Source organism: Accipiter gentilis, chromosome Z (genome assembly GCF_929443795.1).
Source record: "Accipiter gentilis chromosome Z, bAccGen1.1, whole genome shotgun sequence".
NCBI lineage: Eukaryota > Metazoa > Chordata > Aves > Accipitriformes > Accipitridae > Astur > Astur gentilis.
In genome coordinates this window covers 77,599,090-77,625,067 of record NC_064919.1, presented here as the reverse complement: position 1 = coordinate 77,625,067, position 25,978 = coordinate 77,599,090, and the positions used below count along the sequence as shown (strand labels likewise).

The following is a 25,978-nucleotide window of genomic DNA, read 5'->3' as shown; positions in this document are numbered from 1 at the left end:
CAGATGATTGGGCTAATGACAGTGTGGCAGTGCCCAAGGTCAGCCTGCTTGCAGGAACATGCTATTCCACTGTATTTTGGGTGTAACTGTCCAGCTGCCATGCGACACCTCTTGAATATCATGCATTGGTACATCCCATGAAACGTTCACTGGAGGTGCATCTTCGCAAGCTTATAGCTTCCAGGGTGCCTTCAGCTCCAGGAAGAGACCATTTAGCAGTTTTAAACACGTTTTCAGAGTAGATAGCAGACTTAATAATGTGGCCTTTAGCCTGGATGCACTTATGAGGGCAAACCAGCCATCGCTGTGTGCCTTCAGCTCGGGGACTGAGCTGCCACATGCAGCTCTGGTGACTTTGCTGGATGGCCCCACTCAAGTCCAGGATAAAGCTATGACACCTCCAGCCTCCGCAGCACTCTGGTCTGCAAAGGGAGGAACGAAGCTCACGGGTCCCATTTATCAGAGGGCAGCAGGTTCCTGGAAAGCCACAAGCATGAAGGATGTAGGGGAATGGGAGGGGAAATGGCAGATGCAATGCTGCCTCACTCCGCAGCAGCAGCAAGTGCATTGCTGTAAGTTGTGTCCGCGTGGGAACCAGTCCCTTGCACGGAGCATGAACAAGCCTTGTTAGGGTTTGAGAAGGAGGGTTATTTGACTCAGGGTGGAAAATGTGGCTCCCAACAGAGAAGTGGGAAAGCCTGCATATTTCACTGGGGAGGGGAAGGAATTTGAACCTCCATGAGGACTTTTTCGTAAGAGTAGGTCTCTCCCTCCAAAAGCAGGAAGATCCAGTGGCTGAAAACTGCAGTGAAGCAATTCAGGGTGGGGAGAAATAAGGTGTAAAGGGGGGCGAGGAGGAGAGCGGCTTCACGGCTGCTCTGGGCGTAGGTGGCTTCTCCAGCCGTGGGAGCCTCATCCAGGTGCCCCGGCTCCCCCTGCCCTGCAAAGATGAAGTATGAGCTAATGATAGCAGCACAGCTCCACACCCGGGACCTCTGACCCTTCGTTCCCACCTCTCCTCTTGGCTGCACTTCACCCCTCACAGGAGAGCACCCACCTTCCCCTGCCCTCCCTGGGCCCCCAGTCCCCAGCGCCCGCGTGTCCCGGCTGGGGCGTTCACTGCTTTCTTCTCTCTCTTCTCCCTCCCTCCCTGTAAGCCGGTGAGTAAGGCGTCATTGGGCTGCCTGCTGGTGTCTAACCTCAGCATGAGCCTTGCTCACGGTGTGTCTGTGTGCCCAGCCCAGTGCTGGGGTGGCACTTGTGTGTGTCCGCAGGGACCCAGGGTCCATCTGTGTGTGTGTGTGTACTCACACCTGCTCTAGCTGATGGGCAGCTGCTGCCTGTACGGTGCGAGTCAGGCCAGCGGTGAGCTCTGCTTGTGTGTACAGACCCGGTGTGTGTGCACACGTGTGCTGTGGTATGTGCATGTGTCCCCCCCTCCAACCCCAGTGAAGGACCCTCATGGTTCTGCCTGCCACCTTGTCCCAGCGGGGCCAGCCCTCCTGGGCTGGGATGTGGCTGCAGGGTCCCCCCCTTTGCCCAGCCTGTGTTTGCAGACAAATCTCGAAAATGGGGACAGCGAGGGGGAAATGCTTCTGGAGCTTGAAATGCTTTTGGGGGGGAAGAAATCCTGGAGGGGGTAGCTGCTGAGTGCAGGAAGGCTTTTGCTGAGGATCTTGTGTCTGTGAGATGTCCCAGAAGCCGTGGATGCAGAAGGGCTAAGGGGAAGCTCATCCCATCATTGGGCAGGAGGAGACCAGCCAGGCTCGCTCAGGAAAGCATCACAGACAACGTCTGTTGTGTACACATGTTAGGGGGGAGCTGGGGGATCCCACCCTGCTTCCCTGGGAAGCGCACCTTAAACAGACCTCCAAGGTCCTCCTTTTCCAGGCGTTTACATCTGCTTCTTCCCCGCAGATCCTGCAGAAGCCAACTCACGAGCTGAAGCAGCAGCTGGCAGGCTACTCCAAGCGCGTGGCCAGCTCTGTCACCGAGCTCATCCAGGCAGCCGAGGCCATGAAAGGTGAGGAAAGGTCCTGCTCAAAGGGGTAGGACTGAGGGCTGGGATTAGGGTGGAGGGCTCAGCTGCTGATGGAGGAGGTAGGGCAAGTCAGAAATGAAACCGCACACAAGTTTAACCTGCCTTGCTTCCTGTTTTTTCTAGGGACAGAGTGGGTTGACCCAGAAGACCCCACCGTCATCGCTGAGAATGAGCTGCTGGGGGCAGCAGCTGCCATTGAGGCTGCAGCCAAGAAGCTGGAGCAGCTGAAACCAAGAGCCAAGCCCAAGGTAGTGGTGCTGAGCCTTGGCTGACCCCCCATGCTCAGCTTGGGGTGGTCTGGGGCTCTTCTGCCTGTGTTTCAGCCACATGTGAAGCCCCATCCAACAACTGGTCCCTCTTCCTGTGCTCCTGCTGCCTCCCACATTCCCAGCTGGACCTTCCTCGGGCAGCCCACGCCCTCCTGCACCCCACAGCCCTTAATTCAGCTTTACATGTGCCCCTTCAGCCCCCTGCAGCCATCATCCTGCTCTGCTCCATTTGTCCTAGCACCCTTGCCTGAGACTTAAACCCCGCTTTTGCCCACAGCAAGCAGATGAGAGCCTGAACTTTGAGGAGCAGATCCTGGAAGCTGCCAAATCCATTGCTGCAGCCACTAGCGCCCTGGTGAAGGCAGCCTCAGCAGCCCAGCGAGAATTAGTGGCCCAAGGAAAGGTAAGGCTGGAAGAAGGAAAGAAATACAAAAATATAGGGCTGTGGTGGGTTCTCCCTTCTCCCAGGGCTGCTTGTAGCCCTCGTGCTCTGTGGCAAGGGGTGTGCGGCGTGGTGAGCCTCAGTCCTCCTCTCCTTCCTTGCAGGTGGGCGCCATCCCCGCCAATGCAGTGGATGATGGACAGTGGTCCCAGGGACTCATTTCAGCTGTGAGTATCAAGGTCATGCTCAGGGGATGGGGGGGACCCTCCTTTTGGCTCCTTCTGCAAAGATGAGGATGCTCTGCCCTGGCCGTTCTCCTCAGTGGAAGAAGCTGCCATGCTTCTTACTCCCTCTCCCACCATCTGAGACATGGCGTGGAAGCTGGTTGTCACCACCCCACGCTCCACAACCTCCTTGGGGCCGGTCAGGGCATACCCTCCTCAGGGGAGGCTCCCAGACCCCCCCTGACAGCCTCTCTCGCCGTAGGCACGCATGGTGGCTGCTGCCACCAACAACCTGTGCGAAGCCGCCAATGCAGCGGTGCAGGGCCACGCCAGCGAGGAGAAGCTCATCTCATCTGCCAAGCAGGTGGCTGCCTCCACGGCGCAGCTCCTGGTGGCCTGCAAGGTGAAGGCTGACCATGACTCGGAGGCCATGAAGCGGCTCCAGGTGAGTCCCAGGCTGCCCCTCCAGCCCCAGCTGCCTCCTCCCAGCTGCTCAAGGGGTGCATGGGAGTGGGACAAGGGCACATGGGTGTTCTCCAGGGCTCATGCTCCCTGTCTGTGTGCCATCAGCAGGGACCTCATTGGAGCACAGGCTCCAGGTTGCTTGGACTTCACTGGTAGCTTTGTGCCAGGCGAGGGAGTGATGCTGGGCTGCTGAGCCAGGTGGATGATGAACTGGCACAGGAATACCTGAAATGCTGTTGTGGTTTAACCCCAGCCAACAACTAAGCACCACGCAGCCGCTCGCTCACTCCCCTCCCTGTGGGACGGGGGAGATAATGGAGAAAAAATAAAACTCGTGGGTTGAGATAGAGACAGTTTAATAGGACAGAAAGGAAGATAATAATAATAATAATAATAATGACAATAATAAACTGATTAGAATATACAAAACAAGTGATGCACAGTGTAATTGCTTACCACTTGCTGACCAATGTCCAATTAGTTCCCAAGCAGCAATCCACCCCCTCCAGCCCACTCCTCCCATTTCATATACTGGGTATAATGTCACATGGTATGGAATATTCCCTTGGCCAGTTTGGGCCAATTGTCCTGGCTGTGTCCCCTCCCATCTTCTTGTGCCCCCCCCAGCCTTCTTACTGGCTGGGCATGAGAAGCTGAAAAAGTCCTTAAATTAGTATAAACACTACTTAGCAACAACTGAAAATGTCAGTTATCAATGTTATTCTCATAATAAATCCAAGACATAGCACTGTACCAGCTACTAGGAAGAAAATTAAGTCTATCCCAGCCAAAACCAGGACAAATGTGTGCACTGTGTCACTGGCATTCAAGAGGATAGTGTTTTGGGGGCATTTTTTGTAGTACTCTTAATCCTCAGAGGCCATGGCACACAAGAGGTTAATGCCCATGTGTTGGGGAGTTAACATGGGGTCCCAGCACTGGTGCCTTGGGGCCAAGGGCTGAGGAGGATCTGAAGGGCTGCCCCCCCACTCCCTGCCCCACGGCTCAGACAGGAGCCAGAGCCTGGCTCTGAGCAGCAGTGCCTGAAATGGTCATGAGCGGGTGGCAAGGCAGCGAGCCATTTAAAGGAATCCCTGCCTGCGGCTCCCAGCGGGCCTGGCTGCCTGTCCTGCCTGCCAGACCAGCCTGGGGCAGGGGTTCTTTTGCGCCCCCAGCCCGGCATCAGTCGTACCCTGGGGCTGTGACTTAAACACTGCCGCTCCCCCTCTTCCCTGCTGCAGGCTGCCGGCAATGCAGTAAAGAGAGCGTCGGACAATCTGGTGAAGGCAGCGCAGAAGGCAGCTGCCTTCCAGGACCATGACGAAACGGTGGTGGTGAAGGAGAAGATGGTTGGGGGAATTGCACAGGTGAGCTGGGCTGCTCTGATGGGGCAGGGGTGGCTCTGGCTGCCACCACAACCTCTGTGTGCCTGTCTGAGGAGCATGTCCTACCACCCACCAGCACGGGGCATGTCTCCAGAGAGCCTCACAGAAATGCTGCGGGTGTTCCCATCCCACCCAGTGCCAACTAAACACTGTGGCTTCACCATCGTCCTGCCACATGAAGCGGTGGGCACAGCCTGTGATGGTGCATGCTTCCAGTAGTGTAACGGCCTGACTTCTCCTTGGTGCAGTGCCCACACCATCCCAGTGTCCATGACACGTGTGAAGGGCAAAACATTGGGTAAGGGGTGAAAGCTGCCACAGGTCCCAGCACTGCCTCCAGGCCACAGGCTTGCAGCTGAGACCCCTCTACAGGGTGCATGGGGCTGTGCTGCGGCAGCTGTGCTGCTCCCCGTTATGTCCAGAGGACCACGGTCCCACCGCAGGGACAACAGCCCTCGTGCCCTGGGGCCACACCAGCCCAGGGAGTCTGTGGCTTTCACGGGTGGGAAGCAGCAGCCGGAGAGCCTGGCTCTGGGGTCAGCCTTGCCGTGGCAGAGGCTCCGGCCATCCCTGTCAGAGACGGCTGTGACCCCAGGGCTCTCTCCCGGCAGATCATCGCCGCCCAGGAGGAGATGCTGCGCAAGGAGCGGGAGCTGGAGGAGGCGCGGAAGAAGCTGGCTATGATCCGGCAGCAGCAGTACAAGTTCCTGCCCTCGGAGCTGCGGGACGAGGAGCAGAACTGAGCCCCGCGCCCTCCTGCCGCTCACCGCACAGACTGCTGCCCGCCCGCCCGCCCGCTCCTATTTAAGACAACCCGCCTCAAGCGAAGGGCTGCCTGGGCTAGACCAGAGCTCTGCCTGCACCCAGAGCACCGGGACTAACCCAGCTGCCGCTCCAAGCCGGCGCCGCACCAGCAACGCCGCTTCGCTACCCCAGCCCACCTTCCCACACGCACCCAGGGCACAGCCAGAGCGCCTGGAGGGACACAGCAGGGGTGGGAGCCGGGGCTGCACGGGTTCAGGGCTCCTCCGCCAGCACCAGTGTGCAGGGCTGGAGAGCTCTTCATTATAGGGGATTTTTCCGTGTGCCTTCGTCGTTCCCACTTGTGCTCCTTTCTTCTCTCTCCTCCACACAGGAGGGGGAGAGGCTGGCAGCTTGCCCTCTCCTGTGCGATGGGTGCAGGGAGAAGCATGGTCCCTAGCTAAGCTCTCGCACGGAGCCGCCTTTCACCTCCAATGCCTTATTGCTGGCTGAATATTCCTTCTCCTCTTCCTCTTCCTCCACAACTTCCCGGGAGGCACTGAGTGTCCCCCCCGTGAGCATCTTTTTCAGCCTGGGCCTCTCTGGGGAGCAGCAGGGCTGGAAGCCACAGTGCCTCTGCTCAGGGATGCGGGGCGTGCGATGGGTTCAATCCCAGAGCCGCTCTTTGCCTTCCCGCAGGGCTTCTCCCTGCCCACGGCCCCAGCCAGTTCTGCCCTCCTCCTCCTTCCCAAGTGCCTGCATCGTGTTCCAAGATCTGCAGTATTTTTGTAACTTTTCCATTTCTCTAGTATTGAGCCTGCAGCTTTCCAAGTTCATTTATTCCCTGCCCCCAGCTCGTTCCCTGCCCACTAACACCCAGCTCTTGCTGTGGTCCCGCAACCCAGCATCCCAGCCCTCCTCGGCTCCGGGACCCCCATCCCTCCCCCTTTGCACTTGCTGAGGCTTCTCTCACTATTTTGATACTTTAAGCATCCCATATTAAACATTGAAGGAAACCAGCTCCCCCTGAGGCTCCAGGGTGGGGCAGGGGATGCCGATGTCTCCTAGGAAAGACACGTTCATCAATAAAATCTGGTTTTCCTGCTTCCTTGCCACCTGGTTATCAATGGGACCCCCCCAGGAGAAAGGCAGGACTGGTGGGCAGGGGGGCTACAGCCACCTGCCCTCCCGGCAGAGGCGGGGGAGGATAGCACGAGTGCTTATACAGCACGGAAAATATTTGAGGCACGTCCAGCCCAAGGCACCCGGCAGGCCAGACCCCCGCTGCCAGCCATGTGCCGGCCCTCGCAGGTGCTGCTGGGGGAGCCGCCACTGCGGGAGGGGGCCCTGGGGATTTTGTTGCTGGGGGATTTGAGATTTGGGGGGGCGGGGGGGGGGGGGTGAGCAGCCGGGCTCCTGGCCCCACTCCTGCTGCCAGCTGAAAATATCCCTGGGTAGGGTGCTACAGGGGTGCAGGTGGGAGACCCCCCGGTCACTGGTGGCCCACCGGTGGACAAGTGGCAGCCCTTGGTGCTGCGGGTCTGGGAATGTGGCCGGAGCCCTCCCGGCTGCTGGCGCTGAGCTCACGCCCCGAAATAGCCCCCCAGGGCCAACCTGTGCGGCCAGCAGCTGCCCTGAGCATGTCCCCCCACCTGTTCCCACCCTGTCACTCAGCGGGGGTTCGGGGGGCCCAAGCAGCGGCGGGGCAGGCAGGGATGCTGTGGGGTGGAGCGGGGACTCGGGTGGCCTGGCACGTGTCCCCTGCCTCCGGGACCTGTCCCCAGCAGCAGGAGCTACAAGCATCACGAGCAACGAGTTCAGCATCCCGCAGCATCCCGGCCGGTGACCCCTGTCCCCTTGCAGGCACGTCCTTGGGGGTGCAGAGGGGCTGTCCCCCGTGGCATGCTCACCCCTGGCCAGGCTCCAGGGTGGATTTGTGGCTCTCGCAGGCATCCCAGTCCTCCCAGCTGTCCCCTGACAATCTGCGCTGGCCTGACCCTGCACCAGGCTATCACCCAGGTACTGGCCAGGCACAGGGCCCCTCGGAGTGACCAGCAAGGACAGTGAGCAGGCACAGTGTGGCAGCAGCCCTGGCCTCATCCCGGCGTCCTGGGACCAAGGGAGCTCCAACATCCCGGGCAGAGGGCTGCAAGCACATCTACTGCTGTGTTCTCTGGGCTGGGGTAGGGGCAAGGGGTGGTGGCACCAACACCAGGGGAGGGAGATGGGGTGCAATTCACCCCAGCCCCCTAAATCTCACCCACTGGAGCAAGAGGTTATTTTGGCAGGCAGGTTTGGACAAGCACATGTGGAGGCTTGGAGCTGGGAAGCCACAGTCAAGACGCACCAGCACCTCTGCAGGGACCCAAATCCAGCTAAGTTGGAGGCAGGCATGAAAGCTGCAGCCCAACTTCTCGAGGAGCCCAGGAATGGCGCGAGAGGCTGCGGCATTGGTTGCACCTGGGAAGTTCCTGTCAGATGGCAGGACAAGCCTTTTGCTGGGAGCGTGGTCAGACCCTAGAGTGGGACACGGAGGAGGGTCCCCGTCCTTGGAGACCTTAGCCCAGTGCAGGGCTGGGCATTGGGTCAGCAATGGGAGGGATGTGCACGCACACCCCTCTGCGCTTGTCCCAGAGGTCACCCCGGAGGACAGCCTTGAGGGCAGACTCACGGGCCTGGGCACCTGGATAGCCCTAGCTGTGCCAGTAGGATGTGGCCATGATGCCTGGCACACAGGGGAACGGGCAGCAAGGGAAAACTGCATCTTTTGAGGGGACATCTGAGGGCTCCAGGGCAACTGCCTGGCTGCTTGCACTATGCAGATCATCGTCTTTCCCTCATGCAGTAAGCCCATGAAGTTGCTTGGGCCAAAGCATCTTGCAGAAAAAAAATCCATCCTCGCCCGGGAATGATGGGAGATGGATCTTCCCCCTCCCCTCAGAAGCCGTGTGCTGGCGGTTACTGAATCTCCTTGTCCAAATATGTGCCTAATTCGTCAGTATTAATAGCGGCTCTCCAGAGTCCAGCAGTGGCTCTTCTGCTGCTTTCCCCATGGTGCCAGCAGCCCCTTGGTCCTCGGCTGCTTCCATCACTCCTATGGTCCCCACAACCCTGGGCTGAGGGCTCCTAGAAAGCCACTTTCTCCAGCTCTCGAAAACCTTTTGCTCCTCTCTGCTTGGAGCACAGGTGCTGAAAAGTTGCAGCAGGCAAGGGCTGGATGCGTCCCCCGGCCGATGGGCTGGGGGACCCCACACACCGCTCCTGTCCCCATCCCATCTCAGCCTCCCCACATGCTGCATGGCTCCCGCGGCCCCTTCGCTGGCTCCTTCCAGCCCCCCCTGCCCAGAGCCCACCCTGCAGCTGGGAATGCGCCAGAAGCATTTACGAGCGTTATTAAAGTGTGGGTTATTTTTGGAGGAGCCAGGATCTGAAGGGTTTGCATTTTTTTGCCTGTGGAATACAGTTTATTTAGAGCAGAAAGATGGAGAGGGGTGGCGTGCTGCCCTGCGTCACCCTGAAATGCCACCCTATGGGCTGTGCCTATGCCAGGTGTCCCTGTGGGTGCCAGGGACAGTGGCACCAGGGTGCAAGGTAGTGGGGAGCTGGGTCCCAGGGAGCCTGCACGGATCTGGGGCCCTCCTACCTCACCATGTCACAGAAGCTGGATGGGGAGGTCAGGAGCTCCACTGGCTTCTCTCCCGGGAGATTTTCCCCATGTGGGCAGTGCCAGCCCATGGTATCCCCAAATGCAATCTCAGCCTGTGGGTGTCCTCAACTGCAGTCACAGCCCGTGGGTGTCCCTGAGTGCAATCCCAGCCTGTGGGTGTCTCTGCAGTGCCAGCCTGTGATGTCCCCGATTGCAGTCACAGTTTATGGGTGTCCCCAGCTGCAGTCACAGCCCGTGGGCGTCCCTGAGTGCAATCACAGACTAAGAGTGTCTCCAAAACTTCAGTGCCAGCCCACGGGGGTCCCCAAGTGCCGTGCCAGCCCCTGAAGTTCCCCCAAGCCATCGCCAGCAAGCAGGGTCCCTCGGGCCCCAGGGTGCAGTGACAGGGCATGAAGTGTGCCCAGGGCCGTGCCAGCCATGCGATGTCCTCTAGGGTGGGGACAGCTCTGGCCGGAGCAGAGGCAAGGTCTCAACCCCTGTGGGGTGGATGGCTGGTGGTGTCCCCGGGGCGCAGTAACAGCAGTCCCCAAGCGCAGGGCCAGACATGGCGTGTTCCCCACCGCGGTGAGAGGTCACAGGGGTCCATCCCCCCCGACCTCAGCCCGGCACCACGGTGGAAGTGCCGCCAGAAATGTCCCTACCGCTGTGCTCGGGGGTGTCCCCACCACGCTGCCCCCGGGGTACCCCTCGTGCGGTGCCCCACGGTGGCCCCGGGGCACCCCGACCGCTGTGCCCCGGGCTGACCGTCCCTCGCCCGCTGGCCCCCCGTGGGTGTCGTCGTCCCTCGCCCGCTGCCCCCCGTGGGTGCCCGGCGCCGGGGCTGTGGCGGTGGCCGCCAGGGGTGCCCCCCTCCCCGTCCCGCCCGGTGCGGCCCGCAGTGGCCAGCCTGTCCCTAAAAGGTTCTGGCGGGCGGCGGGGGAGGTCCCGGGGCAGCCCCCGCCCGGCGCGGCCCCTCCCCGGCTCTTAGGCGGCGCGGCGAAGCCGGGGGGGGCTCAGTGCCGGTGCTCCCGCCGCCCCCGGTGCTCCCCGCCTCGCCGCCGCTCCGCGCCCCGTCGCCCGCCCGCCGCCACCATGGAAGCCATCAAGAAGAAGATGCAGATGCTGAAACTGGACAAGGAGAACGCCATCGACCGTGCCGAGCAGGCGGAGGCTGACAAGAAGCAAGCGGAGGACCGCTGCAAGCAGGTGAGTGTCCCACGGTCTCGAGACCCGGGGACCCCCTCCTGCTGGGTGTTCAGCCTGGGCACCCTCCGCCCTGGGGGTGCCTAGCACCGGAGACCTCCACGAATTAGGTGTGCAGCCTGGGTACCCCTGTCCTAGGGGCGTCCTGCCCTGAGGACCTTGCCCCACTGGGTATCCCGCCTGTGGATCCCAGCTCTAGGAATGCCCAGCCGCGGGGACCTCACCCCACTGGGTGCCCGTCCCCAAGGACCAGCATTCCAGCCTGTTGCCCTTGACCACTCACGTTGGTCCCCCCAGACGTGCCTTATCTCAGTGCGACACCCCGGTGCTACATCCCTATCCCTCTGCTAGGGAGACCCTTGGGGACAGCGTACTACCACCCCAGCCACACAGAGATGGGGACCTGCTTGGTGCCCCCCCAGAGCTGTGTCCCCATGTCGGGACCTCTCCAGTCCCCTACACAGGGAGGGAGCCCACCACCCCCTTAACCCCCTGCCAGGCTCAGGGGTGCTGGGGGCTGTTCTGGCCCTGGGGACCAAGGGCTCCCTGAGGATGTGTGGACCCAAAGTTGACAGAGGGAGCATGCCCATGTGCTCCTGCTGTGGTCCCAGCCTCCCCCAGGAGGAGGATGACCATGCTCCTCAGCCTTGTGGGCACTGCCATCCTCCCTGACCCCTGCTTCCATCCCTTCCCCAGCTGGAGGAAGAGCAGCAGGGTCTGCAGAAGAAGCTGAAGGGCACGGAGGATGAGGTGGAGAAGTACTCCGAGTCTGTCAAGGAGGCCCAGGAGAAGCTGGAGCAGGCGGAGAAGAAAGCTACAGACGTATGTAGGCGCGCCAGCAGCTCCTCCCCTGCACAGGCGCTGGACCTCTGGGGTGGGGTGGGGGGGGTGAAGGAAGAGGGGGAGGCCTTATATGGAAAGTGTCCTTGGGGAAGACTGTCAGGATCCCATTCCTGCAACGCTGACACTGAACCAGGCTGAGATGCAGGGCAGGGACTGGACAGATCCTGCTCAGGTCATGGGGGCCAGGGCAGCTGCAGCAGGCACCGCTCAGATCGCTGGTCCCGCCTGGAGCTTTGTGGGCAGCCACCTGCCCGGCTCCCCAAAGCTAACGGTGACGAGTGTCCCGAGCTGTGTCGTTGGTCCCCAGGCATGCAACTCTGCAATGCTTATAGGAAAAACTCTGCGGTACTTGGTAAACTGCGGCGTCAGGGTAGCAAAAAAGGGTAGAGAAATGGAAGAAGCTCTTGCCCGTGGCCAGCTGCCAAGTGCTGGCTGCAAGGAAGGATGCTCTGGGTGCCTGGGGAGGACTTGGTCATTTTGGGGTCCAATGTGCCACCCTGTACCCGGGGAAGGGCAAGGCCTGGAAGAGTTTTATTATAGTGCCATGACTGATGTTTCTCCTGGGAAATGGATCCCGCTGGGGAGATGTTAGGAAGGTGTTGAAATTGGCTTGTGCCCGGCCAGGATGAAGGGTGGAACAGCTGTGTGCGGCCACGGAGCCGCTCGGGAACAGGGTATAACGACCGGCGGTGCCACACAGGGTATTTAACACCCTATAAATAAATCCTCCTTTTGATAGCCAGTCCTTCTTTGATGAAAACCAACCCTGGAAACTGGAGAAGAAGCTAAAGGGGAGCTGCCTGGAGCATGGCCAGCAGGACACGGCCAGGTTTTTTAGGATTGAGAACAAAAAATTCAATCCCAGCTGGTTTATGGAGCTAAATGGGGGAGATGCGTCAAATCTCCGAGGCAGCCGCCAGGACAGGGGTGAGCAGACAAGGACAAGCAGTGGCAGCACAAGTCCCTGAGGTGGCCCAGAGCCCCTGGGGAGTGGCCAGGGGACTCCCCAGCCCCGTTTGCTGACCCTACGGACCTGCCCCAATTTAGTTAGATACTAAACCAAGAAGTTAAAACACTGAAAATCCTCTGGAAGGGCACATTTATCCCAGTGTGGGGCAGGCACGTCAAGCTGGGCAGGGTGACTCCTGTGTGTAGTGGGGTTCACACTGGTCCCACTGGATCCATACTGCTGTGGGACAGAGCAAACTCAGTGTGGGATCTGGCTGAGCGTGGACAGGACGTCCCCAGCGTGGGGCTCAGAGCAAGGGGCAAACAGTGACACTGGGCAGAGTCAGCCATGGGGTGCGGAGTGGCTTGCTGCTGGCCGTGGGCTGTGCAGTGCCGTCCTGGGCAGGGAGGGTGTCTTGCCCTGCTCTCAGTCCACCGTGGCTTGGCAAGTCTGTGGGCTTTGGCATGGACAGTCCCGTCCCAGATGGTGGACAGGAGCCACTGACTCCTCCAGGGAAGGGCTGGAGGGGGAGGCATGGTGAAGGAGTAGTATTGGGGAGGGCAGGCTGCCCGCAGCAGGTGGTGTGGGCAGGGCTGGGAGCCTGTCACCAGCACAGCCACCCTGGGTCCATGCCGAAGTCTGGACGGGCTGCGCCATGTGCCAGGTCCCCCTGCCACGGCCCTGAATGTGCTGACAGCACTAAGTGACAGGACTGGTGTCACCTCCTCCTGGAGGTGAGGTGCAGCGCAGCTCCCGGCTCCAGCGGAGGAAGGGCAGGGGGGACCCCCAGAACCCCCGAGCCCCCCCCCCCCCCCCGAGCCCCCAGGGACCCCCGTGCTCCCCTTTGGCTGCCAGGACAACGTGTGCCTGTGAGCACGGAGCGTCCCCATCCCTTGGCCAGGTCAGGACCCACCACAGCAATCCAGGCAAGCTCCTGCTCTCGGCAAAAATGTCATCCCTTAAAAGAATAAATCTCCCCCTGCTCCGGCACTGCCCTGCCTCCAGCACTGGGCGGCAGGCATGAAGCCCTCGGGGGCTGCACTAAGGGGTGCAAAGCGACGCCCAGGCACTTGGCGGGGGGGGGGGGGGGGGGGGGGGGGAATCAGATGGTGGGACGGACAGGGGAGCGCCTGACCCCTGGTGGCAGCTCTACGGTGCTGGCAGCCCCTTCCTGGCAGCTCTGCGAAGCCACCGTGGCCCCTCCACCTCTTGTCCCCAGCAGGGACAGCCCACGGTGCCCAGGGCAGAATGCAGGCAGGAGCTGCAGGGCACGGCGCAGCCAGGAGAGCGGGTTTAGGCAGAGCAGCCCCCTCCAGCCCACCATGTCCCCAGCCGGTGGCCTGTCCCTGGCCACCCCAGCAGGGCCCAGGGAAACTCCGCTGTTCCCAGGCCACGATCCGGAGAGCTTCACCCAAGTTCCCGCCCCGGTTGCTCTCCCCGGCTGAGACTTTGCTCTTATTTGGCGATTCCCCGAGCCGGTGGGAGGGAACGGGGCTCTGCTGGGAAGTGACTGCATCCCTGGGTGGGGCCAGAGCAGGAGGCACCCAGCCTGGCTGCCATGGAACTGGGGTGTCTGCCCCCCAACCTCTCCCCCAACCTGCTCCCCGCCTGCCTGCATCCATCTCACCCCTGCCCCGTTGCTGCCAGGGACCCCTCTTTCTGCTCTGGGCCCCGTGCACCAGCTTGGGAGCGCTCTTGGTATCCAGGCATTGTGCTGGGAGCGGGGCAGGATCGGCCAGGACCAAAGCCGAGGCCAAGGCCATGTGGTCCCAAGGGACCCACAGGGCCGCCTCGTCCACCACCACTTGGCAGGGGGATGGGGGGCTGCAGGGCGCTGCTGGCGATGTGGCTGGGTTCCCCCCCAGGACCCCTGGTCCTGGAGACAAGGGCAGCCAGCAGGGTCAGACTGGGAATTGGTGTCCCTGGAGGCAGGTGTAAAGCGCAGCTGGGGCTGCCTGGGAGCTGTCAGAGCTCCTTAAGGGAGGATTGAGTGCCGCCTTCTCCTGATGGGTCAAAGGCATGTGCCCCGGCCAGGATGCAGCGCTGGGAGCTGGGGGGACTAGTCTTCCCCCTAGGGCAGAGCCCCCAGGGTGGTTGGGGGGTGCAGGGGGCTCCCTGGGCCCCATGGGTCTCTGTGGGGCTGCCAGCCAGGTCCTCACCTGGGGGAGCAGATGCCAAGGGGCTGAATGGGATGACTGCTGGGGACCGGGCTGTGCCCTGGAGCTCCAGCCCTAGGTATCCTTGGAGGGTACACAGGAGCGGGCTCTGCCCCATCTGCCCCATGCCTCTCACTGACTTACTTATGGCCCCTGGGGGGACAAAAGTCCATGACCCCCCTCAGCTCTGCAGCAAGGAGGTCTGGGGGGGGGGGGGGGGAGGGGGGCAGAGCTGGGAGAGCACCCATGGGTACGCTGCTCCTGTGCCCATGGGTGCTCACAGGGGCCAGGCTCTGGCACTCCCAGACACCCTGGGCCCCTCTTCCCCCAGGGAAATGGACTCCCTGGCCTCCTCTCCATCGCTCTGGGGGATTTTGGTGGGACTGTGCACCCTTGCCTGGGGGGCACCATGCACCCTGCCCATGGAGGGGACTATGTGCCCTGCCTTGGGGAGGGGGGTGCTGCGTCCCACATCCTGGGGGGCACTGTGCACCCTGTCTGGGGGCACCATGTGCCCAGCCAGTGGGGACTGTGCATCAGCCCGGGGGGGCACCGTGCACCCTGCCCGGGGTGGGGGCACAGTGTGCCCTGCTCGGCAGCCGCTGCAGGTCTTGCCTTGGGTGGGTGGGCACAGTGACCCCTGCCTGGGGTGGGGGACGACCCACCACGTCTCCTGCCCAGGGGGGCACCCTATGTCCTATGTGGGGGGTTTGGGGACACACGCCACACACACACACACACACACACACACGAGTGTGCACCCCGTCCCCCGCCGTGGGTGGGCACCCTGCGCCCTGCCCGGGGGGGGGGTGTGTGTGTGTGTGTGTGTGTCGGTGTGCGCTGCCCGGGGTGGCGACGGCCCAGGTCGGTCGGTGGCAGCAGGAGGAGGAGGAGGAGGAGGAGGAGGAGGAGCAGGAAGGGATGGAGGCAGGGCGGGCGGCGGGAGCGGCCGCTGCCTGAGCGCTTCCTGCCCGAGCCGGGCGGATCCCACAAAGGGCTCGGCGGCGCGGCCTCCCCGCCGGCAGCCCCTCGCCATGGCCAGCATCAGCTCGATCGACGCCGTCAAGAAAAAGATCCAGAGCCTGCAGCAGGTGGCCGACGAGGCGGAGGAGCGCGCCGAGCACCTGCAGCGGGAGGCCGATGCCGAGCGGCAGGCCCGGGAGCGGGTAAGGGCCGCCGGGGAGGGGACGGGGAAGGTGGGGGGGGCGGGGGGGAGGGAGGCCGGCAGCTCCCCGGGATGCCCCACCGGCTCCGGTCCCGCCGCCGGCATCCCGCCCCCACCCCCCACCCCCACCCCGTGCCGGTACCCGGGGCTGGCCGCCCCCGGGGAGGAGGGCCGGGAGGTCCCGGTGGAGCTGAAAGGCGCTGGGTGCCGCGGCACAGCTGGCGAGAGCCCCCGGGGCAGGGGGCTTCGGGCAGCGTCCCTGCCTCCGGACTGCTTCCTCCGTGGGTCTTGCGAGGGATGCTCGGTGCGGCGGGGCTCCCCAGGGTTTCCCCGGGGAGCAGTCAGCAGCCGGCTCGGTCTTGGCTCTGCTTGGGGTCGGGCAGATCCTGGGAAAGGATTCCCTCCCTCGGAAGCCGGTGGCGTGCACAGCTAAAAATCCCACGCCCAGGTTCATGTCTGGCTTCCAGCGGGCTCTGCGGTCCGGGCCGCAGCAGTCACGGAGCCTTCAGCTCTCCGGTCTGTCCCTTTGCAGGGACAAGCCAGCCCTTGGCGCTGCCACAGGCCAGAATTTCCACTCTGGCAGTGGGATGGCATTTCCAAGCTGCAGCTTGTTCCTGGTCTAGCTTTTTTATTGTTGTTGGGGCTGGAGTGTTTTTTCTTTCTTTTTCCTATGCCCACTCCTTTAACATCCTCACCATATCAGGAGCGGCAGAGCTGGGCGCGGTACCCGGGCTGTTGTCACCCGGGCTGTGTGCGGAGGAAATGGCCCCTTCCTGCAGCCGCAGATCGGGTTCCCCGGTCACTGGGAGCTGCCAGAGAGCTCGTGTTCCCAAGTGTCCATCCAGGCAGTTCTGACCCACTTTGGGGGTGATTCCCTGGGAAAAAAAGGCTCCTGATGATGTGGGGCAGATGCTGCAGGCAGAGCATCACACCGTGGGGGCCAGCCCCTGCTCCCCGTTGGGCAGTCTGGCAAGGGACGAGCTCTCGGTGAGCCTGGAAAAAAAGGGTGTTCATGGGGTGGAGGTGACTGTTGTGTCAGCTGTGGGGCCGGCCACTCTCCCGGCGTGCTGCTGAGCTGCTCTGCTCAGAGAGGTGCTGGCTGCGCCAGTCCCCACCCTGCTCACCACGGGCGACCGCGGGTGCTCAGCAGGGCCACGCAGGGTGACAGCCCCTCGCTGCTCCCACAGTCCCCCTGCTTGGCCAACATCCCCCAGGCCATTCATTCCCGGCACTGGAGCACCAGGCCAGACGGGACCTGGCACTGCAGCCAGCCAGGCCTGCTCCAGCCTGTGAATAAGCAGGAGACATTATCCCCTGGGTTGGTGCATGCCTCCCTGCGTCTTGGTGCACGGGGCTGCTCCCCACGGTGAGGTCTCATCGCCACCCCGTCCCTTTGCACCCGGGGGTTTGTCTTTCCTGCAGCCCCCCCCCCGCCCCGCAGGGAGCAGGGCCGGGTGCTGCTGAGGCAGCGTTTCCCAGTGGTGGCGATGGAGCAGGAGGCCTTCACCAAATGGAAAGAGCACGAGGCCAGGCATCGAGGGTCTGGCGGGGGGCCAGGGCCACTGCTCCCAGCCAGCCCCAGCTCCCAGCCCTGCGCATGGGGAGCCTGGGAAAGTGGGGGGCCCCGGTCCGCTGGGCCCCAGCAGCCACAGCTTGGCCGGGTCCCAGCCCGCCGGGGGCGACTCGCTCCATTGCCCCTGGCACTGTGCTGTTCGCATCAGCTGGGGGCCGGGGGGGGGGGGGGGGGGGGGGGGGAGCTGTGCTTGGCTTCAGGCTGCCCTGTTGCACAGGCCCGTGGGGGGGTTCCCGCAGGAGAGGCTCCCGGCTCACTCCACCGCCTCCGTAAACAGGAAATCCACAAGCGGCTCCGATCTCCTTTTTGGGAGCAAAGCCGCACAGGGCATTCCTCCCCCTTTACTCACTGCTCTGCAAACCCCAAATACCATCCCCATGACGGCACGGCTGCTATGGCCACCCTACCCTGGGGAACGCACCTCGTTCCTCTGCGGGACAGGAGCCGGAGGTGTGAGGATGTAGTGGAGGGGCTGCACAGGCTGGGCTGGGGTTGTGTGGCTGGGAGGAGCCAGCATCAAACAGGGCACTAGGGATGGAGAAAACCTTGTTGTCCCTATAGGACGGCGAGGGGATGCATGGTCAGGCATCCCATTCCAGTAAGCACTGGCTTGTTGCACAGTGCCAAGGGGTGTTCTGGATAGCAAATGCAGAAGTAACCACCGAAAATGCTTTTTAAAAAATATATATGCATATGTATGTATGTATGAGACATGGGGTGATTGAGGGGTTTCTGCTCCCTTAGGCTGAGGCTGAAGTGGCTTCTCTGAACCGCCGTATCCAGCTGGTGGAGGAGGAGCTGGACCGAGCCCAGGAGCGCCTGGCCACTGCCCTGCAGAAGCTGGAGGAAGCTGAGAAGGCAGCAGATGAGAGCGAGAGGTGTGATGGGAAGGGACAGCAGGGGTGGCATTGGGTCACCATTGATTGCAAGCAGCCCTCTTGGTTTCACAGTGGGGTCCCTCTGAAGTGACCTTATGGGCTTTGTGTTGGTTTTCCTGCAGACCCCCAAGGGAGAGAGCAAAGCCACAATGCAGAGAACGCCCCCAGATACAGGCATTCTTAAAAGGGCTTTGAAATTTCCAGGGCACCCATAAAATCCTGAAAAAATTTGATCTGGTGTTTATACAAATATCAGGCTGTAACCAAAAGCAGAGGTTGCTTGGAGCCTGTTTTCTGCCCCTGAGCAGCTTCCTACACTCATGGGCTGAACAACAGCCCAGGAGAGGACATCTGTGCCTGGGAAACAAGGTCAGCTTTTAAGAACAAACCAGCATCATTCAAAAAAACAGTCCTGCAAAGTCTGTTGCCCCATCCTGCTGGCAAGCAGGTTTCCCAGGCTGGAGCCTGCAGGCGAGGGCATTCAGGTTGTACGGGAGTGCCTGGACATGTCACGGTGTTCCTCACAGTTACGTGAGCTCTTCCCTCCATTAGCAAAGACCAGTTTGAGCAACAGCATCCAAGTGAGAGGAGAAAAGTCTGCAGGAGTCCCTGCCATGGGGGTTCACAGGGGTTTGGTACCCCCTGCCTGTGAGCATCACCCCTGAATGAGAAAAGGCTTTGCCACAGGATGGTTTTTTAGCATTTCCTAAAGGTTGCTGGCCTGTCAGGCTGCTTTTGTGGAGGTTGTGACTGGCTCATCCTGGGCTGCAGACATTTTCCCCCCTAAATGATGGGTTCCGGACCTGCCTGGTTGAGAGGCAACATAGCCACAGGTCCTCTCTCTGGAACACGGCCCTGGGACCTGCTCCACTGCTGTAATTGCTCACAGGAGCATCCCTGGGGTACCGCTCGTGTGACCCTACTGCGTGGGGTTGCCAGCGAGTGCTGGCATCCCCAGGCAATGTCCCATGTCTCTGGAGCTGGAGTATGGCGGGGTTAGGGAACAAAGGGCAGGCAGGAGGTAGAGGTGCCACCTTGACCCATGGGAGTAACATCTTCTGGCTTGGGCTTTCCTCAGAGGCATGAAGGTCATCGAAAACAGGGCCATGAAAGATGAGGAGAAGATGGAGCTCCAGGAAATGCAGCTGAAAGAGGCGAAGCACATCGCAGAGGAGGCTGACCGCAAATACGAGGAGGTGCGTGCTCCCTTCTCCCACTCATGACACCCTGGTAGCACCTGGGGCTGCCTCCTTGGAGCCCTGTGCCCCAGCTGGAGCAAGCATGGGGCCAACACGTGCCTCTTGCTGCCCTCAACAGGTCGCCCGCAAGCTGGTTGTCCTTGAGGGAGAGCTGGAACGCTCGGAGGAGAGGGCAGAGGTGGCGGAGAGGTGAGCAGGGCTCCTGGCGGGCAGCGCGCGGAGGTCCCATGCAGCCCTTGCCCCAAATCCCTGGCAGCCGTGGGGACGGGGATGTCTGCATGGGGATGGGGAAGTCCCTCCCTGGGAGCGGCAGGGTCTGCCATTGGGGTGGTCCCTGGGCTTGCAGGCTAGGGGCAGGGGGATGCCAGCCCGCCGGCAGCACATCCTTGACCCTGTTCTCTGCTGTGTCCCCCCCCCCGGGGTGCCCCTCTTCCACCCCAGCCGAGTGAGACAGTTGGAAGAAGAGCTGCGGACCATGGACCAGACTCTCAAATCCCTCATTGCCTCAGAGGAAGAGGTACTGGGGCAGGGGCGCGGGGCGATGCGCAGCAGCCCCCCTCTCTCTGTCGCTGTCTCTCAAACCGTGCGAGCCACCTCTCTCCTCTCTGCACCACTGCCTCCACCACCGACCTCTCCGCACCTCCCTCTCTGGCAGGCGCAGGCTGGGCACGCTCCTCCATCCCACCATGCCTGCTCTTCTTCTTGGTGGGGCCGGCTGGCAGTGATGCACAGGGTGTCCGTGCAAGGAAGCACGAGGAATGGATGAACGGATGCGTCCCAGCAGCTCCTGCTCGCAGTGGCTCTGCTCCTTCTCCACCTGTGCTGTTTTCCCCTCTCTCAACTTGTTTTCTCTCTTTCTTTCCTCCTTCCCCACGACCGCTCTTTCTGCTCCCCCCCTCTCCTTGCCCCCCGGCCCTGCTCCCTCTCCTGGCGGCCCCTGCTTGGGATGTAGTAAATGTGGTGACCTAGAGGAGGAGCTGAAAATTGTCACCAACAACTTGAAGTCCCTGGAGGCCCAGGCTGACAAGGTAGGACGCAGAGGTGCTGCTGGGGCTGGGCAGAATGCGTGGGGTCTGGGGGTGCTGGGGTCTCCTGCTGGGGTGAAGGACGGCCGGAGGCATCCCTTGGGGCTCACAGGTGCCTGTCTCTTTCTCTGCAGTATTCCACCAAGGAGGACAAGTATGAGGAGGAAATCAAGCTTCTAGGGGAAAAACTGAAGGAGGTAAGGGGTGTGGGGCTGGCACTGCATCGATGCAGGCAAGAGTTTGCCATCCCATGTGGGTTTTGACCAAGTTATGCCTGTGTCCTCCCACTGTTCCCCAAATTGCAGCCCTGCAGCATGGCAGGTGCCTGGGTCTGGGATGCCCCCCCATCAGCCTGCTCTGGTTTAGGGTGTGGGGCTCCATGGGGACCCCTTGTCTTTCCCAGGGGTGGGCTTCTGGAGAAGGGTACCAGAGTTGCAGACGGGGCAGATTTGGAGTGCAGTGCAGCCTGCACCCATCCCTGTCATGCCCCACAGCTCACCCTCTCCCCGCTATGCTCCCACAGGCTGAGACCCGGGCGGAGTTTGCAGAGAGGTCTGTGGCAAAGCTGGAGAAAACCATTGATGATCTAGAAGGTAAAATGTCCCCGCTGACCCCATGTCCCTCCTTCCCAGGGCGCGCTGGCCACAACGTGCCCCTGGTGGGGCTGGACAGGGCTTGGCCAGGGTGAGGGGGTGGGCAGGGGTCCTGGGAGGGGGGAGGCTGGATGCCGTGGTGTCTAGTGTGGGAGCGCAGAGCTGCTGGGATCTGGGCTCTGCCCTCAGGTGGGAAATAGGGCCACATCCACATCGCCTGTGCCTGCACGCTCCTGCCACCCTTGGCCCCCTGCTCACAGCCACTCTCTCTCTCTCTGCCGCCTGCCCCCTGCACTGCCCCCCCGCCCGCCCCCCCCACCTGCAGACGAAGTGTATGCGCAGAAGATGAAGTACAAAGCCATCAGCGAGGAGCTGGACAATGCACTTAATGACATCACCTCCCTCTGAGCCCCCCGCCGGACACCAGCACTGCACCCCTCCCTGCCTGCCTCTTCCCTCCCCAGCTCTTGCTTGCCTGGCTGTCCCACTACCCTCCCTGCCTGGTCTGTCCTCCTCCTGTCCTTCCTAGCCTGTGCCTGTCTGTCGGCTCCTTTGGGGCAGGTGCCGGCCCAGGGTGTTCCCGCAATACCCGTCTTTGTGGGGAGTCAAGGTATAGGTGCTTGGGGATGCTGGGCAGGGCAGGGAAACAGCCTCTGGGACCCCAGCGGGCTGCGCGGACAGTGCCTAATGCAGTTGCAGGTCTGTGACACAGCATTGCCCAGTGGGATACAGGGCTGTGCCCAGGAGCCCTTTGCTCCAGCAGCTCCCTCCTTGGCTCCCCAGCAGCAGCAGCACAGGGAACCCTGCAGCTCTAGGGCCAGTGGGGCCACCTAACCCCCACATCCCCCCAACAAAGTCCACCAGTGCTGCTTGCTGGGCCCAGTGTGGGAAGGACCTGCACAGAGGAAGCAGCATCTCCGCTGCCAAAGCTCAGGCCCACGGGATGAAGGGTTGGGTCCAGCTGCGCAGGCAGCCCTTTCCCAGGCAGGCAGGCAGGCAGGCAGTCCCAAGACCCCCAGCTCCTCCCGCATCCCTGCCTCCCTTCTGTCCTTTGCACATCGCTCTTCAGTTTGCATTTCATGACTTTTCTTTTATGTTCTGTCCCTCTGGGTTACTGAGTTGGTCTCAATAAAGCATTTTTGTGTCCTTGGTTTCTCCTTTGTTTTCTTCATGCCACTCTGTCCCTCATCTCCTGCCTGTCTCATACAGGTGCTGGCAGCAGGGTGGTAGGAGGTGGTCGCAGGTAGCTCGCAGCCGCTGGACGCCTGGGATGGCTGTGGCTGAGCCCCGAGTGGCTCCCACACTGCCAGGCTGAGCGGGATGGGGCCCTTTTTGCCTCTGCCTGGAGATGACCCCTGCCACCCCCCGGCCCTCATACACAGCTTTCCTCATCTTGTGCCATCTTCTCCATGACTCTTTTGTCCTGAAATAGCAGGGTTAGACTTGGTCCTGTCCATTCCCTGTCCCCACTCCCTCACTGCAAGCAGCAATCTCAGCCATGGCATCTCTCCTGCATCACTCTCCCTCAGTGAAGGGGCTGACCCTGCCCTTCAGCAGCGATCCCTAAATGGGTCCCTGATCCTCCTCCTCCTTCCTCAGCATCCTACCCTGCCCCAGAACCCAGTTCCTCAAACTGATGGACCCACAGCCCCCTCCCTGGCCCTGGACCAGCTGCCTCCTCCTGCCAGTCCAGCTTGTCCCTGCTGCTGGCTGGGTGGCTGTGGGATTTCCAGTTAGGGCTTTGGGGAACACTGTTTTCTTTTCACTAACTTGCCTTTCTCTCTCTCTTCCCTCTGCTGCGCTGATGTCTCTGTTTTCTCTAGAGCGCTCCCGGCAGGAGGCTGAGAAAAACCGTGTTCTCACTAACGAGCTGCGGGTCATCCTTACTGAACTTAACAACTGAGCTGCCCAGAGCTCCCGGCCCCAGCCCAGCCTCCCTGCCCCATTTTGGCCAGGCTGGCTCGGGGCTGGGAGCCCCTACCCACTCCCCACCAGGACTAGGCAGGATGGGGAGCCTTGGCTTATGCTCCTGGGGGTAACCGCCCTGCTTGGGGGGGGACAGGGAGCCTCTCTGCAGCTGGACGGTTTTTCCTGGGAGAGGAATGAGGGAGTTTGAGATGTTGTGGGACGCCCGTGGTGATGGCTGTCCCCCGGCATCAGCCTGGCCCTGCCGGGGAGGGATGCAGCGGTTTCTATTGCTGCCTTCCTCCCCTTGTCCCAGGACTCAGCAGCCAGCCTCTTCCTCCTCACTCTGGTCACCCCAAACTGTGCAAGGAGGATCCCCTCAGAGCAGGGTCCCTGCAGGGTGCTGGGAGGGCTGAGATAGGAACTGGGGATCTGGCAGCACCCACTGCCCCAAACTTGGGACAGGGGACAGGGAAGAGCCCAGCAGGGAGTGCTGGGAGATGAGGCTGAGTGGGCAAAGCTCTTGTCCCATCCCCGTCTCTGGAGGGAAGGAGGACGCCATCTGGAAGTGAACACCGGAGGAGGCTGCCTCAGCAGTAAGCTGCCTGGCAGCGCTCATCCCTGCAGCCTCTTTAGCTCTGCTCCTTCTCTGTCTGCCCACCCTTCTGGGCTCCTGTCTCACTCCTTTTCTTCATGGAGCACCACTGGGTCATGCAGCAGGCACTGGCTCTCCTCTTTTCGCTGGCCAAGCATTTGTGCACATGCCCACAGCCAGCTGGTGGTGATGCCCTGAGGCAGGATGTGCTGGTGACTGGCCAAGGAATGGTACCCACCAGTGCTACCAGTGCTGCGGAGGGCCCAGCCATGGGTAACTGGGCACCATGGGACGATGGAAATGGTGAAGAGTGGGAACTGCCTGCCCCCAGTGACCAGCCTGGCTGGCCTGGCCACCCCGACAGGTCCTGGAGCAGCTGGGCTCATCCCTGGCAGCGATGGGGCTGCTTGCATGCAGTCTGCTCTGCAGGGATGCCCCACTTAGCAGGAGTCTGTCACTGTACTGAAATGTCCATCTGTGTGTGTGTCTGTGGTTGGTGTGGTGTGTGTGTGTCCGGCTGCACCTGGGTACACTTGGGCTGTGTCTGTGTGCGTGGCTGCGTGTCCCTTGTATTCACAGAGAGTCTGGCCAGTGCCAAAGAGGAGAATGTGGGCATCCACCAGGTCCTGGACCAGACCCTGCTGGAGCTGAACAACCTCTGAGCTGCACTGGGAAGCCCCCATCCCTCTTCCCTACCCCACACTTACACCCCACTGGCACACTCAGGACGTCATCACTGAACTGCGTCTTGGCCAAATCCACACATCCATTGAGAAGGGAAGCCCTGCAGCCTTACGGTGTGGCTCGGGGACATCTTGTCCGTGCACAGCCTGACTGGCTCTGTCCTGTCTTCATGTCTAAATATTAAAGCAATTTGGCAAGATGGATGGGTGTGTTTGATCCTTGTGGGTGGGCACAGGCACTGGGATACGTGATGGGGGTCTCCCTGCCCAGTTTGTACAAGGAGGTTCTGCAGGGGCTTGGGTCCAGGGTGGGTACAGCCAGCGTAAATATGTTCTCTGAGGCTGTGGGGGGCTGGGAGTGGTAATGCACACAGTCTGGGCGGTGTTCCCTTGTCTCCATTGCTTCCTTGGGATGCACAGGAAACCTTCACGTCTCAAGCTCAGTCCAAACTCACCATCCTCTTCAAGTGCACAGTGATAGACATAGGTCACTGGTGCGTCCCCTTCCACAGCCAGGATGTTAACTGCCTAGCACTTGAGGAAGCCACAAGGTCTTTGACCTCTCTGTGGAGCCTACTTCATGGTTCGTGTTCATGATGGCATCTAAGGATGCATACAAGTATGTGACCATGCATGCACGCATTATTAGTTATAAGGGTCTTCTCCAGGTCTGGGGTTAGCTGCTTACCCTGTGTACTAGTTGCATTTACTATTACTAGTCACTGAATGCCTGCCTGCCTGAAGGACAGCTGTATAAACTAGGAAATATTAATGCAGTAGGCAACCAATTCCCAAAGCATTCAGGAAGTTTCCTCTTGGCTTGCTATATTTTCTCCAACACAAAGAGAAGCGCAGCAGGATGTGTCTCATTGCTGCCACCAAAACAGGCTGGATTTCCTGGGGATGCCCAAAGTCATGATCTAGTCCTGCCCTCCGCTTTGAGCCCTCCATGATGTGCACCAAGCCCTGTTGTCCCACACTACCCGGCGGATATCCCTCTAAAAGCACAGACTCATGCTGCCAGGAAACATAATTCTTGTTGACCCATTGCTCAGCTAGGCCATTGCCCCAGTGAGCAGCCGGTAGGGACAGCTTTCGTTATCTGCTTTCCTTTATTTGCTGAGCCTGTCAGCTCAGGAAAAGGAGGGTGGTGAGATTGCATCTCTTTCCTGCCCAGGTGCTGCTGGCCTCCTGCCCTCTCCCTGGCCCGGCACCTCTGGTTTGTGTCTCCAAGACCTCCTCCTACAGGGAAAATGGCTCCTCTTGCACAGGGTGCTCATTTTCTGGTTGTCCTCGCAGGGTGCGAGACCCGCCTGAGCCACAGCCTCCCACCTTGGATGTGCTGGAGGGGAGGATGGTGCACAGCTGTCCTGGCCTGCTGAGCTGGCCCTGTGCAAGGGCTAGAACTCCTCCCTGGGTCCACCTTGCTTTTCTGCAGCACATCAGCTGAGCCATTCCAATGTTTGGTCAAAGCACCTTCCAGGCAGGGGCTTGTTTGGCTGCAAAAGGAACAGGAGTGTAAAACTACCTCCTCTTCGAGAGCTTGCAGCCTGCACTGCAAACAAGCCTGACCTGTGCTTGTAACAGGGTGCGTCCCCAGCACCCAGCCTCTGGGTGCCCTTCACCTTCCTGCTGGGACAAAGAGCCCTTTCACACCCAGTGTTTTTCCCCATTAGCTGCTGCTGCCTCCTAGTTTGGACCAGTCCATTTAATTTAACCTTTTACACCCCACTGCAAGGGCCTTTTTTTTTTTCCTCTGAACTTTCTGTGGTTTGGCAGTGAGATCTTGGCTGCTGTTGCCGGCTGATGCTCTGCCCCAGAGACATAAGCCTATCTTTCATGGTTCAGCACAGTTTTGTGTTTCCTCCATCTTCCCACTCATGTCCTTCCCCCCATGGCCTGCAGGAAGATGCAGGCTGGGGGAAGCTCTGGGAGGCCTGGGTGCTGTGGAGCTGCTGGCAGGGCAGCTCGACCTGGAGGCACATCTCCCCACATGCGTCACTCAGACCCACACTGAGGACTGCACTGCCAGTCCCCTCCTCCATCCCGCCCACTGCA

The 25,978-nt window shown here is 61.1% G+C and overlaps 2 protein-coding genes across 19 annotated transcripts in view; both read left to right on the top strand.

Annotated features, from left to right (window-relative positions):
* Nucleotides 1–6,615, top strand: part of TLN1 (talin 1) — a 36,218-nt gene extending 29,603 nt beyond the window's left edge. For all 7 annotated transcript variants that reach the window (XM_049794553.1, XM_049794552.1, XM_049794555.1 and 4 more), the window contains exons 51-57: nucleotides 1,918–2,023; nucleotides 2,165–2,289; nucleotides 2,588–2,713; nucleotides 2,857–2,919; nucleotides 3,179–3,361; nucleotides 4,623–4,748; nucleotides 5,378–6,615. In XM_049794553.1, coding sequence (XP_049650510.1) covers nucleotides 1,918–2,023; nucleotides 2,165–2,289; nucleotides 2,588–2,713; nucleotides 2,857–2,919; nucleotides 3,179–3,361; nucleotides 4,623–4,748; nucleotides 5,378–5,509 — 861 coding nt within the window. In that variant the 3' untranslated portion in view covers nucleotides 5,510–6,615. The remainder of the gene's footprint in view (nucleotides 1–1,917; nucleotides 2,024–2,164; nucleotides 2,290–2,587; nucleotides 2,714–2,856; nucleotides 2,920–3,178; nucleotides 3,362–4,622; nucleotides 4,749–5,377) is intronic.
* Nucleotides 6,616–10,162: 3,547 nt separating this feature from the next.
* TPM2 (tropomyosin 2) lies at nucleotides 10,163–24,120 on the top strand. Of its 12 annotated transcripts, none has more exons than XM_049795008.1 (9): nucleotides 10,163–10,359; nucleotides 11,053–11,178; nucleotides 17,787–17,920; nucleotides 18,999–19,116; nucleotides 19,238–19,308; nucleotides 20,072–20,147; nucleotides 20,279–20,341; nucleotides 20,668–20,737; nucleotides 22,561–23,810. In XM_049795008.1, the coding sequence occupies exons 1-9, from the start codon at nucleotides 10,246–10,248 to the stop codon at nucleotides 22,638–22,640; spliced, it is 852 nt and encodes a 283-aa protein (XP_049650965.1). In that variant the 5' UTR covers nucleotides 10,163–10,245; the 3' UTR covers nucleotides 22,641–23,810. The 12 variants fall into 12 exon arrangements, with proteins under 12 accessions (XP_049650965.1, XP_049650963.1, XP_049650962.1 ...); XM_049795006.1 differs by lacking the exon at nucleotides 22,561–23,810 and adding an exon at nucleotides 21,063–21,886; XM_049795005.1 differs by lacking the exon at nucleotides 22,561–23,810 and adding an exon at nucleotides 23,817–24,120 and having other exon boundaries at nucleotides 10,165–10,359.
* Nucleotides 24,121–25,978: the final 1,858 nt, after the last annotated feature.

Excerpts from the sequence above, each read along its gene's own strand:
- TPM2 (XM_049795005.1), top strand. The coding sequence starts at position 10,246 with ATGGAAGCCATCAAGAAGAAGATGCAGATGCTGAAACTGGACAAGGAG. Across the intron at positions 19,309-20,071 it reads AGGGCAGAGGTGGCGGAGAG|TAAATGTGGTGACCTAGAGG; the intron begins GTGAGCAGGGCT and ends CTTGGGATGTAG. Across the intron at positions 20,342-20,667 it reads TAGGGGAAAAACTGAAGGAG|GCTGAGACCCGGGCGGAGTT; the intron begins GTAAGGGGTGTG and ends ATGCTCCCACAG.